This window comes from Cryphonectria parasitica (genome assembly GCF_011745365.1).
Source record: "Cryphonectria parasitica EP155 unplaced genomic scaffold M406scaffold_1, whole genome shotgun sequence".
Taxonomy (NCBI): domain Eukaryota; kingdom Fungi; phylum Ascomycota; class Sordariomycetes; order Diaporthales; family Cryphonectriaceae; genus Cryphonectria; species Cryphonectria parasitica.
The window spans coordinates 3949527-3962080 of record NW_024468909.1 but is presented as its reverse complement, the minus strand read 5'-3'; the positions used below and the strand labels follow the sequence as shown (position 1 = coordinate 3962080).

Here is a 12554-nt window from a genome sequence, read left to right as displayed (position 1 = left end):
CTATGTATACAGTCATCTACACGGGACTCCCCGATGGCGTTCTCCCTCCTTCTTACTTACTTACAGAAGTGGCTGGTCTTGGTCATTTTCTAATGCCTGCTGCTTAGGTACTTGACTACGTAGTAGATAGTTGGCATCTCTCTCTTCCTTCCTCTGTCTGTCTATATATGTGTCAGTTCATTAATGACTCTATAGATAGATAGAGGTACCACCACAGTAGACTTGAGACAGGTCAGAAATGCGTATTATGGTAAACATTGCAGTGCCAAGTCCTGCTGGCCATGTTAGGGGTACCCAGGCCATGTGCAAAGTAGTAGGCTAGCTATGTTACTCTGTAATATGCACGATGGCCCCCTGGCCCAGACCCTGACCAAAGAAACGGACAAAAAAGACGGCTGATTTCAGTCCGTGTTACGAGCTTACTACAAGATATCGCGAATCGCAGCCACCCTATTGGAAGGCGCCAGGACCCTCATTCTCAAAATAGGTAACCATTGTCAATTCATCCATCAGTTTGTCAGTCAGTCATTCCTCCTCTTGGGCTGCGCATGAGGCCGACCATACTTGTATGCATACCTCCATTCATTCCCACAGAATTTGAGACTGCATGCCCGCCAGCTCGAATCACTGCGTGGAGTGGAGATGGGGGGAGAGCACGGAGGACATTGTACTGCCATGGGGCCACCATAGGGCCACCGTAGTGGTCGAGTTGTCCATAGTATGTACTACAGTGCCACAGTACCGGCGTGCTGGAGCTTATACTACATGGTACAGAGGTACGCTTGGCGGAGGGCCATGGCTCCTCTGGGAGAAGGCGTGAGGAGAGTTAAATTGCGGTGCCAGGGATGCCTGCACTTTGACGGTGGTCCTTGCCCCTTTTGGGTCAACACCCTGGGGGTCCACTGAGGCCTTCTCATTGGTGAGCCCACCCTTCAGGCAGGGCCCCAGCAGTGTTCCTCACCGCGCAAAAGCAAAGGGAAAGAGAAGAAAAAAAACCAATTCAGTAAAAGCCAATGTGTCTGGCGAGGGTCTGAACGTTGACGGTACAGTACAGTGTACTTGTAGTACGTACTCACAGAACCAAGTGCGGTTCCTTCGAGCCTTTCAACCTGCCCTGCGCATGACCTGCCCTGTCCTGACCATAGTACCTGCCCATGCCCACCCCCCCCCTTAGCCCTAGTTCCTTTTCCTGCCTGGATAGGCTGGGCCCTGGTCCAATTTTACCGTGTCTCCATGTCCAGAGAGGTCCTTTCTCTCCGCTCACCTCCTCGCCCCGGATCCTCACTCAAGTCACTCTCAATTTGACCTCCCCTTTTTTTCTTCTTCTTCTCTTCTCTTTCCGTGCGTGTTGGTTGCTGTCCTACCGATTCCTCTTCTTCTGACCTTCATCTTAGGTTCAGGCTCATCCTCCTCCTCTTTCGTTCCCTCATGTTCATTCTTGGATCGACCTTCACCTTCACCTTTGGCTTCGCCTTCATCCCTCTCCTGCTTCTACTGGTGGTACCTTCATATTTACCATACCATTACCTTAGATTCTGCGCATAACCCGAGCCTTGAGTTTGAGCTTCTTGTTCTCTTCTTCCCAACACCCCTCTTGCACGAGCTTCTCTTAATTTGTGTCGCGACTGGCCCTCCAATCCTCTTCTGTCCCAGCACACGCCCCTCGACCACGTCACCACCGACTTTTGTTGTTCGAATACTACACACTCGTTGTTTGGCATATATCTGTTGCAGTCATTTTTTTTATATTTTTATTTCGATTAGGTCCCCCACTCCCCGGGTTCCTGTCAGTCGTCCAATCTCCCACGTCGCCTGACGCGACAAGTCTCACCGCGAACGCAAACGAACACATCAGGAGCAGGCCTGAGCCCTCTCGTTGTCCTTGTCGTGGCATTGTGTCTGTTCCGCCCCGGCATTCTCCCCTTCGAATCCTCGCCAGGGCTACGGGCTACCTTGCCTTTTTTTTTTTTTTTCAATATCGGCCGTCTTTGTTCGACTACAAAAGTGGGAGCGTGTCGCTGCGCCAGTCTCGACCTTCCTGTCCCGTTCGACCAGCCCTCTGCGGATCCCATACATACTTGGTTCGCTGCACTTTGGGGCCTTTCGTCCTTTGATCGCCCCAGTCCCGGCTTCTTCGACCTAGCTTTCTTGGCTTTCAAGGTCTCGAGATCCCCGACTCCCGACTGGCCTGCGTGTTGGTATAAATCTGTTCAGCAGACATTCGAACCTGCATATACGACATATACTGCTGGTATTCTTTCGAATTCCTGGTTTTGGACCCCCTGCCTTTCAAACTTCGGTTGTTCGGGTTGGTTTTTTGAGAACAACTTCAGAAAAGAAGGAAGAAACATCAAAAAACAAGAGAGCCTCCCCAACCAATTGCAAGACGCTGGTGGTTGTGGAATCTCTTCTCTTCTTTTTTTCTTCTTTTTGAGATACCCATTTTATATTCTACGACCCTCTGGTGTCTGTACAACGCCGCAGACCTCCAACTTCTTCTTGACGAGTGCCTTCTCTTTTCGGGAGGCACCTCTAATCTTTTCAAAACGGCAGTCCTATCTCACGTCGGCCGGGACAACCTTGTCCCTCCTCATCTTCTCGGGATGCAGGAGCATCAACCAGGTCCCATTGGTGGTCAGACAGGCCCGAGCAATGGCCTCGGTCGCTTTGGTCACGCGTCCAAACCCTCCACGAGCGACACTGGTTTCTCTCACGGTGCCTTCACCTCGAACGTTTCTGGCTTTGCCGACAGGCACCCGCGCCGTGGGAACATCCCCACGATCAACACCCAGAATGTCCAGCAGCAGACTCTGAACCCGACTGTTGCCGACATGACCACTCCCGGCTCTGGCTTCGACATGCAATTCACTCCTCTGCTTCCTTCTCAGCTGCTCCTCGGCAGCCCCTTCCAGCCGGGTACCCCTGCTGCCTTTGCCGGCGGTCAGTTCCAGGGCATGGGTGCTTATCCGCAGGCTCAGCAGAACAGCCAGCACCAGCATCAGCAGCAGCAGCAGCAGCAGCAGCAGCAGAACGGTCTTGCCAGCCCTGTCCAGCAGCCCATGTCGCCTGGTGGCTATCAGGCGATGGTCTCGCCTTCGACGTATGGGGCGCCCCAATTTTTCGCCCCTCAGTCTCCTACTACGGCGTATGGCAACATGGGTGGGCAGATGCAGATGCAGATGAACCCCGGTTCTCCTGTGGCCATGAGCCCTGTTGGCAGCGGATCCAGCCGTACGGTCTACTTGGGAAACATTCCTCAGGACACGCCGGCGGAGGAGATACTGAGCCATGTGCGCAGTGGGCAGATCGAGTCCGTCAGGCTGCTCCCTGATAAGAACTGCGCCTTCATCTCCTTCCTGGACGCCGGTTCCGCCACCCACTTCCACTCTGATGCCATCTTGAAAAAGCTCTGCATCAAGGGACAGGATATCAAGGTCGGCTGGGGCAAGCCGTCTCAGGTGCCTACTTCTGTCGCCCTCGCCGTGCAGCAGTCTGGTGCCTCTCGAAACGTCTACCTCGGAAACCTGCCCGAGGAGGTCACGGAGGAGGAGATCAGAGAAGACCTGGGCAAATTCGGTGCCATAGACACCGTAAAGATTGTCCGGGAGAAGAGCATCGCCTTCATCCACTTTCTCTCCATTGCCAACGCTATCAAGGCGGTCTCTCAGCTTCCCCAGGAGGCCAAGTGGCAGGCCCCGCGGCGTGTGTACTATGGCAAGGATAGGTGCGCCTATGTCTCGAAGACGCAGCAGCAGAACGCAGCGCAGTATCTCGGCATTGCTCCTGGCTATGCGCACATGCTGACTGGCGCCGACCGTGATGTGATCTCCAGTGCCCTGGCACAGCAGTCTGTCGCTGCTGCTGCTGTCGCCACTACTGCTGGTGGCATCAACAACCTTGGAAACCGGACTATTTACCTGGGCAATATCCACCCCGAGACAACCATCGAGGAGATCTGCAACGTTGTGCGAGGTGGCCTGTTGCACCACATTCGTTACATTCCGGACAAGCACATCTGCTTCGTCACCTTCATCGACCCTACCGCGGCGGCCTCCTTCTACGCCCTGAGCAACATTCAGGGTCTGATGATCCACAACCGCCGCTTGAAGATTGGCTGGGGTAAGCACTCTGGTGCTCTTCCCCCAGCGATCGCCTTGGCCGTCAGTGGCGGTGCTTCGCGAAACGTCTACATCGGAAACCTGGACGAGACATTCACGGAGGAGAGGCTGAGACAAGATTTCTCCGAGTATGGCGAGATTGAGCTGGTCAACACCCTCCGGGAGAAGAGCTGCGCGTTTGTGAACTTTACCAACATTGCCAATGCCATCAAGGCTATCGAGGCTGTTCGGAGCAAGGAGGAATACCGAAAGTTCAAGGTCAACTTCGGTAAGGATCGCTGCGGAAACCCGCCACGACAGCTACAGCAGCAGCAGCAACAGCAACAGCAGGCCGGCTCGCCGCGTAACGAAGTTCCTGCTTCTCCAGGACAGCAACAGGCCCCGCAGAGCGGATCACCAACCAACGATTTAGCGGGAAACCAGCCGGCCCTGTTTAACACCCAGAGCAACCCCTTGACTGTGTACCTCAACCAGGTGTCCCAGCAGGCGCAGCAACACCATCAGCAGCAGCACCAGGCCCTCGCTGCCCAGCAGGCTGTGCTCTTCGGAACCGCGTCGTCTTCGCCTAGCGAGATGACGCTCCAGATGCCAGATGGCTCCGTCTCTGGACACGGCCAGTCTGCCAGCATCTCCAACGGCTACGCCACGCAGAACTCCACATCTGGTCCGACGACTATCGGCGGGCTGCTGGCCCCTGCCAACGCCCGCGGCCAACATAGCCGAGCGGTGAGCCTGCCTGCATTCGGACCCGGTTTCGAGAACGGCGGCACAAGCCCCAGCAGCGTCCAGGGCAGCGTCCATGATGAAGGCGCCCGGCGCGGCCACCAGTACCAAGCCAGCTTCGGCGGCATGGGCAGTGGCTACGGCCTCGCCATCCAGGGTGGTCTCAACGGCTGGGTTGAGGAAGAGGTCGCCAACTGAAAGCGCTTTGCTGCAAAATGGTCGAATACACTGTTGTAATCACCGGCTTCACTGATTTCGCTTTGTTTCTTGGACTGCAAGCAAGTTCCTTCTGCGCTGTTTTTCTTCTTCTCCTTTCTTGTTTTTATTTCTATCTTTAAACCACTATCTCCCCTTATAATCACCAAATTCCTGTCTATGATTTTTTTGTTGGCAGTCCTCCTCTTCTGCCTCTTGGTTGCCTTCGCGCGGAAGAGGAGTGGAGGACAACGGGTATAATTTGGAGATTCCAGACAACACGCCGAGACGTTTGGACCAATTTGAAAAGAAATAGTTGGAAGATTGGGCAGCGCTGCATAAAGCATGGAACGAAGATCCACGTATTAATTCGGGATGGTGTTGATGATGAGCAAAGTATCCGCGTACGCTTGCTATAGGATATTCAAAAGAGAGCATGAGCACGAACGACAGATACAGATGGGACGACACACGCACCACGCATGTTTTCCAGACACGCACGGCACCTGCATGATGTCCCTTTTCGGAGAGAAAGAGGGAGGGAGAATGGGAAGAAACGTCTTCATGCAAGTGTTTGTACGGTTGTACGTATAGGACTAGGACAGGGGTATTGGAACAGCATCGGTCTCGGGTTAGGCATCAATCATTGATTTTTGTTATTTTTATTAATCCAATATGTGCTCCTCAGAGCATCGACTGCTCGAGTGAAGTGAAGTCATGTATGCCATAATGTTGCTCATTGTGCAAAAATGCTACAATAGTAAGTAGTGCGGGGTGTGACAAATGTACATATATGCATATGAGTCTTTGAGCAAAACGACCTACATACACGATACATCAGGGTAATTCTGGGCAAATGAGTGAGAAATTGGGACACGAGGATGCCTCGCCCCCCTTTTCCTTTCTCCCTTCTGTCTCTGTTTCAATCCACCCAGATTTCTTTGCTATACTGCCCTGCTGTCGATGCGAGCCCATGCTTTTCTTCTCTTGAGCATAAGCCGCCCATGACGGCTGTCCGTCCAAGGGAGAAGAAGGAAACAAAAGATCAAGTATGAGAATGTGATATTGAAATCTAATGCAGTCTGTATTGGCTTGTTTGAACGAGCCACATGTAAATGCAAATGTGGTAATGTAAAATGGGACAACTCAACTCCGAGCCAAGGCCTTGACTTCTCATGCCCTCTTGCGTTTGCCTTGCCCTTGTTCTGCCCGGCAACCCCCAACTCCATGTAGTCAAAAAACGAGATTGATGAAATAGATGCCCACACCGTAACGTAGCGTATCGTATCGTTGACTCAAACCAACTCTGTTTCTCCTATTAAACACTTCTTCCCCCACGAGGGTAGCATGTACCTATATCTCATCGTCGCTGATGCCGTACCCCCTACAGAAACCAAACCAATTCCTGCTCGTGCAGTGAGACTGCGTCGGTTGTACAGACCCGGACGTGGGCGTGGACGTGCCCGTCGGCCTTGGAGTGATGGGACGCGTGGTGGTCACAGTCGGCGCAGGCGGCGCAGTGATGCTTGGCTCCGAGGTGAGTGCGGACGACGTTGCGCTGCCGCTCGTGGTGGTCTTATCGTAGCAGCCCCAGAAACGCCCTGGCGTCTCGCAAGTCGTACTGGTCGTAGGCAGGGCACTGGTGGGCGAGGAGTCGGACGATGATGTGGTGGCTGTTGTCGTGGTCTTGTCGTTGCATCCGAACCAGCCCGGGGTTTTACAGGTTGACGTGCTCGTGCTTGTGCTCGTCGAGGTGGTGCTGGTCGCCGTAGCCGTTCCCGTGGCTGTCTCATCCAGGCAGCCCCACCAGCCAGGGGTCTTGCAGGTCTCGGTTCTCGTGCGGGTCTTGGTGGAGGTGGACGAGCTGGCGGTGGTGGTAGACTCGGTGCCGTTGCTCTCGTACATCTTCCAGTTGGCGCAGTCGCGGCATTCGGGGGTGAACCTACACTCGGCGACCAGGTCGTACTTGAGGATGACGTCGTTGATAACGGACCGAATCTTATGCGTGCCGATCCCAACGCGCCAGCCCTTGTCGGCGACGACATCGTAGACGCACTCGCGGCCGGTGTGGCAGGCGGACTCCATGGCGTAGCCGGCGTAGGAGCACGAGGCAGTGGCGCCGTTGCAGGTGCCGATGTAGACCGGGTCGGCAGTGTGGCCGAAGTGGTAGGCGCCCGTGTTCTCGCGGGTCTGGGGGACATTGGGGTCGGAGCCTGGAGGGACAGGGAGGCCGAGGCGGGCGACGGGCAGGGCCTCGGGGACGGCCTCGAAGGTGACAACGGGGTGGCCGTAGGTCAAGCCGAGCATGCTGCTCACGGCGCCGCCAAGGGAGTGACCGGTGATCCAGACGTTGGAGTCCGGGTACAGCTCGGTGACGTTGGAGTACAGTTCGCGGGCGGCCATGTAGTACCTGTTCTCCTGGCGCAGGGCCTGGACGACGCATGTGTTGTTGCATGAGTAAGTGCCGGTGGCGCAGCTGCAGACCTGGTGCCAGAGCCAGGGGCCCTGCTGGGCGCAGCAGCAGCTGAAAAAGAGGTTGTCGTTCTCCTTGTCGTTGGTGGTGGTGCCCTCGCCGTCGAAGACAGCCATGGACGTGCCCTTGAGCCCGATGACGATGGTGGAGTTGTCGGCATCGGCGAAGACGTGGCCGCGGAGGCCGTCGCTTTCCCAGCCAAAGTCGGCAGACCGGTTGAAAGGGTCGCCGACCTCGAGCCACTCGCCGTCGGCATCCTTCTCCACGTAGGCGTTGGCCGACATATAGGCCAGGCTGACGACGGTGTCTCTGTCCGTAATGTCAGGCCCAGGGATGTCGTCCAGCGTCCACGCGTCCTCGGACAGGACCGAGACATAGCCTCGCTCCCGCGACAGCGCCACCATCGGGTCGACCACGCTCGGCCGGCGGTCCACTAGCCGCTGAATCCTCGTCGCATCGCTCCTTGCCCTTAGGGGGGGAAGTCTCTCGGCAACGTGCTCATCCTCGGCAGCCAGCCATATCTCCTGCTCCTGTATGTGGACCACGTCCTGGCGCCTGTGCAGGTTCGGGTATCTGTGCGTGCCGTGGTGGAAGACATGTCGGAGGGACTATTCTTGGAGACATCGACGAAGACGATGTTTTCCGATGGTCAGCTTGATATCACACTTGATGACGACGATGATGATAATAATAATGAAGAAGATGATGGCGACGATGATGATGGAGGAAGGGAAGATGGTGTTGACGAGGGCAAACCTTACAAAGACATGGTCAGCTGGGGCGGGAGGTTCTGGCGACGGGTTAAAGAAGTCGGGCTTGAAGGGAAGGTCGGCCTGTTCGCTCGATCTGGAGTTGCCTGCTGGAGCGTGGGCGGATGCCGCTGGTGCGAGCATAAGAAATGACAGGAGCAGGCTGGCGGTCACCTTGCCGGCGGAGGTGCAGGTGTCGCCACGCCCCCTGGTCTTGCGCCTGAGGATCATCGTCGCCGCCGTCGTCGTCGAGGATGGTTAATAGGGTTCTCGAAGCGGGCGAATAGAAAAAACAAAATTAGGAAAGACAAGAGTGATGTCGACGTGAAAAGAGGCAGAAAGAAGATAAGGAAGAACGAGGAGGAGGAGGAGGAGAAGAACAAGGATCGTTGGGCGAGGTTGTTGTTGCTGTTGGGGTTGAGACACGTTGTCACGAGGACGACGACGTAAATGATTCTAAGGTTGTCTGTCTAAGGATAAGGGTGGGGGGAGGCGATTGGATGACCCTTGACGAAAGGAGAGGGAATGAATGCGTGGTGAGCGAGGCCGCTCTCGGCAACCGCCGTTGCGCTGCAATATAGTGTATGATGATGGGCTGCACTGTAGTTGATTGCCTTGCATCGTTACTGCCTTGTCCTGCGAAACATATCCGACCGAGGCTCCTCCTCTCTTACTTCCCCCATGACGACACAACAAGGCCCGTCACACGCTCGCTTATCAGTGCCTGGCTTATCGGCGTTAAGGCTTGTAATCTGGTGCTAACTCTAAGTAGGGGTCCAAGTTTCTGTACTGTGTTGCGTTGGACGCAGCACTAAAACACAATGCTGTCTTGGCAAGTCTCAGCCAGCACTTACAAGTGCAGACAAAGGCTGACGATTTGTACTTGAGGAGAGAAGAAATGGCAAGTCTGTGTTGGAGAGAAATACCTACCAGATTAAATTACCTAGTAGTAGTGACTGATGCTGCTAAGTATTTCAACATGACATAACAAGAGAACACTATGAACCTCAAGTCACTTCCCGTTGATCTAAGAAGCACATCCCTTGCCCTTGCAAGGCCTATCAAAGGATGGCCTGGAGTGGCATGTGATTCTGTCAACTGTATTTTCCTGGGCACTCTGGCAGCCGTGCTTCTCACATAAGAGCAGGACTGACTCAAAAACGGGTTTCAAAAGCACAGCCATGGCTTTTGGGGGGGGTTTTTGGGGGGGGGGGGGTATCTTTCTTCAAGAAGCATTGGTGATTGAGAGGGGGAAACCCCTAACCCTGTTTGAGTCGTGCCTACCAAGGTGACATCAGTCGAGGGGCAACCCAGCCTTTCAGAAAACCATCAGAAATTTGCCCCGCTGTTTTCTTTCCCCAGACGACCAACAACGACGTCGACCGCAAGAGCCTTGAGCAGCACCACAACTCGAGCCACAACCAGATCCCCATCTGTTACTTGGTCAACTTTCATAATTTCAAGAGAGCGGAGTCTCTCTAACAGGTCGCCAAGATGTCGACCACCGTGGAGAAGGTCAGTGACCGCAGCATGTGTCTTGGAGAACTTTGAGCTGACAGCAGGAACGACAGATCAAGGAGATTGAGGCCGAGGTACGATTGACTCTCTTCAGATTTCGCCCTTCCAACCCCACCAGCACGCGAGATCTCTGTGGAGAATGTCATGCCTAGAAAACCGTGGTAGCAAAGAGCTTGGGGAAAAGGCACAGGGCCAGGCTCGGGATCCTAAGGTGCTGCTTGGTTTGCACGAAGGGCTTGAGCTGCTTCACTAGAAGGCTACAACTAGCATCAGGCAGTCAGAGGGGCTGCTCAGGCTCCAAGAGCATTCAGCAACTGACGGAGAGCTCACGATACCTACACGAGACTCAGCGCCGGCACTTCATCCCCTCCACAATCACAGCTTCCAGAAACAGAACTGACAATGGTAAATCCAATAGATGAGTAGGACGCAGAAAAACAAAGTCAGTCCGCCATATTCTCTCTGCACCCCCCCCCCCCCCCAAAGAAGCCCTTCTCTAGTGCTGGACGATGGCTTTCGTCAACAACAAGAGACCACTCCGAGGCACATTTGGCCGTCAAACAGCTGCTAACAAAAACACTAATAGGCCACATCGTTTCATCTGGGTCAACTGAAGGCAAAGCTCGCAAAACTCAAGAGAGAACTTCTCACACCCTCAGGTGGCGGCGGTGGCGGTGGCGGTGCCGGCTTTGACGTGGCAAGAACGGGTGTGGCCAGTGTTGGATTCATAGGATTCCCGTCAGTGGGAAAGAGTACATTGATGAGCAGGCTGACAGGGCAGCACTCGGAAGCCGCTGCCTACGAGTTTACAACTTTGACAAGTGTGCCAGGTCAGGTCATGTATAATGGAGCACCGCTGCAAATGATCGACCTGCCAGGTATCATTGAGGGTGCTAAAGACGGCCGTGGCCGTGGCCGACAAGTCATCGCGGTCGCAAAGACATGCCATTTGATATTCATTGTTCTCGACGTGAACAAACCCCTCACGGATAAACGAGTCATCGAAAACGAACTCGAGGGCTTCGGAATCAGAATCAACAAGGAAGCACCAAACATCACGATCAAGAAGAAGGATAAGGGCGGCCTTAATATTACGAGCACGGTGCCCCTAACCCATATAGGTGAGTCCTGATGATATAATGATGCTGGCCCCGAGGCGACACAAGATACTAACTCCCGACGCAAGATCATGACGAGATTAAGGCCGTCATGAGCGAATACAAGATGTCCTCCGCGGATATCACCATCCGATGCGACGCGACCGTCGATGATCTCATTGACATAATAGAGGCCAAATCCCGGAGCTATATTCCCGTCATTTACGTCCTGAACAAAATTGACGCCATCAGCATCGAGGAATTGGACTTGCTATATCGAATTCCCAACGCGGTGCCCATCAGCTCCGAACATGGGTGGAACGTCGATGAGTTAATGGAGGCGATGTAAATCTCTCTTTTCCTCTGCAGATGCTACAAAATCGAAGGACGTGCTGACAAGAAGGCGGGTAAACACAGGTGGGAGAAACTGAATCTGGTCCGAGTCTACACCAAACCCAAGGGTAAAATGCCAGACTATTCCGCACCTGTCGTGCTACGATCCTCGAGGTGCACCGTCGAAGATTTTGTAAGCCTAAGCCCCAGCCAATTTTCCACCCTCAGTCTATCTATGAACTCGCGTGTCAATGATTGGGACTGATTGGACCATTACTCAGTGCAACGCCATCCATCGCACTATTGTTGAGCAGTTCAGGAATGCCATCGTTTACGGAAAGTCTGTAAAGCATCAGCCGCAGCGTGTCGGCCTCTCTCATGAGCTTGCTGACGAGGACATTGGTATGAAACCCTCTGACGCAGCGGAGACAGTATTGATACTGACCATACTCCTCCCCAAAAGTGACTATTGTCAAGCGATGAAACATGGATCCCGATCCCCCACGCTCTGTCTCTCGAGCCGTGGATTCGCCATCTGGGATGTCGGTCTCCTCTCGCACGCTGCTGCGAACACGATTCTCTCTGTCGTTTCACAAGGCTTGAGAGGCTCCAAGACGTAGCGTTGACCCCCCAATGACGGAGGGTGAAGACCGATAAAAGGCCAAGGCCTTCAGAAAATTATACGGATACTACGTGCGGACTTTGCTAGATCCGCAGCAATTACTTGCAATTTCATGAGAGCGGATTTATGGGAAATACGACCCCGATTCAAATGCAGCAGTCTTCTGGCCGTGGCATATCGATGGGTCGGCACTCGAGTGACGCTGTACTTTCAGCCAACCGGTCAACTCGTCATCGATTTACAGCGACTTAGTGACCGATATAGAGAACAATGCTGTCTGGCAAGATAGATGAGAACAAGATCCAGTGCTATCGCTCCGTCTCCTTCGGGCCCGCGGTCTGCGCATTACAGTGTGGCGTCTTTCATTCAGGCACTGAGCTAACCAGCCGCTTCAACACAATCTATGGATGTGGGAGGGGGGAAAAAAGCACTGCGGCCCCCCACAAAGTCTTCGGTTGCATCGAAAGAATTGCACGTCTAGCTCCTCAACATTTCATACAACCTGCATGACTGGCATGTGGATTTATGAGCGACAGACTGATCTTACGTCCAGAGTGCAGGCACGTGCAGACATAGAGCAGTAGCGGTCAGGCCAGCCAGCGCTTACGGCAGCGCAGAACAAGAGTGATGCCCATTCACCAGCGGTCAACGACCTGACACATAAAGTTTCGATTTCTGGGTCTGCTGCGTCCTCCGGCTTCCCCACATGCACTGACCTGCACAAGA

The 12554-nt window shown here is 54.2% G+C and overlaps 4 protein-coding genes across 4 annotated transcripts; 3 read left to right on the top strand and 1 right to left on the bottom strand.

Annotated features, from left to right (window-relative positions):
* Window positions 1-2603: 2603 nt before the first annotated feature.
* Window positions 2604-5039, top strand: M406DRAFT_336159 (uncharacterized protein; the record flags this gene model as incomplete). Its single annotated transcript, XM_040921113.1, has 1 exon — window positions 2604-5039. One exon carries the CDS (start codon window positions 2604-2606, stop codon window positions 5037-5039), a length of 2436 nt encoding a protein of 811 aa, XP_040781456.1.
* An 878-nt stretch (window positions 5040-5917) lies between these two features.
* On the top strand, window positions 5918-6091 carry M406DRAFT_59485 (uncharacterized protein; the record flags this gene model as incomplete). Its single annotated transcript, XM_040924636.1, has 1 exon — window positions 5918-6091. One exon carries the CDS (start codon window positions 5918-5920, stop codon window positions 6089-6091), a length of 174 nt encoding a protein of 57 aa, XP_040781455.1.
* A 329-nt stretch (window positions 6092-6420) lies between these two features.
* M406DRAFT_96843 (uncharacterized protein) lies at window positions 6421-8567 on the bottom strand (the record flags this gene model as incomplete). The annotated part of the gene is made up of 3 exons (XM_040926342.1): window positions 8271-8567; window positions 6537-8117; window positions 6421-6507 (listed from the first exon to the last, which is right to left on the bottom strand). Exons 1-3 carry the CDS (start codon window positions 8487-8489, stop codon window positions 6421-6423), a joined length of 1887 nt encoding a protein of 628 aa, XP_040781454.1. The 5' UTR covers window positions 8490-8567.
* A 1122-nt stretch (window positions 8568-9689) lies between these two features.
* Window positions 9690-12128, top strand: M406DRAFT_77303 (uncharacterized protein). Its single transcript, XM_040925960.1, has 8 exons — window positions 9690-9773; window positions 9830-9850; window positions 10195-10218; window positions 10363-10897; window positions 10963-11218; window positions 11291-11399; window positions 11488-11608; window positions 11670-12128. Exons 1-8 carry the CDS (start codon window positions 9753-9755, stop codon window positions 11687-11689), a joined length of 1107 nt encoding a protein of 368 aa, XP_040781453.1. The 5' UTR covers window positions 9690-9752; the 3' UTR covers window positions 11690-12128.
* Window positions 12129-12554: the final 426 nt, after the last annotated feature.

What these genes read in the sequence shown, in the direction of transcription:
- M406DRAFT_77303 (XM_040925960.1), top strand. Translation starts at nt 9,753, where the DNA reads ATGTCGACCACCGTGGAGAAG. An exon ending in TCAAGGAGATTGAGGCCGAG is followed by an intron (nt 9,851 to 10,194) that starts GTACGATTGACT and finishes TAAATCCAATAG; the next exon opens with ATGAGTAGGACGCAGAAAAA. An exon ending in GTAGGACGCAGAAAAACAAA is followed by an intron (nt 10,219 to 10,362) that starts GTCAGTCCGCCA and finishes AAACACTAATAG; the next exon opens with GCCACATCGTTTCATCTGGG.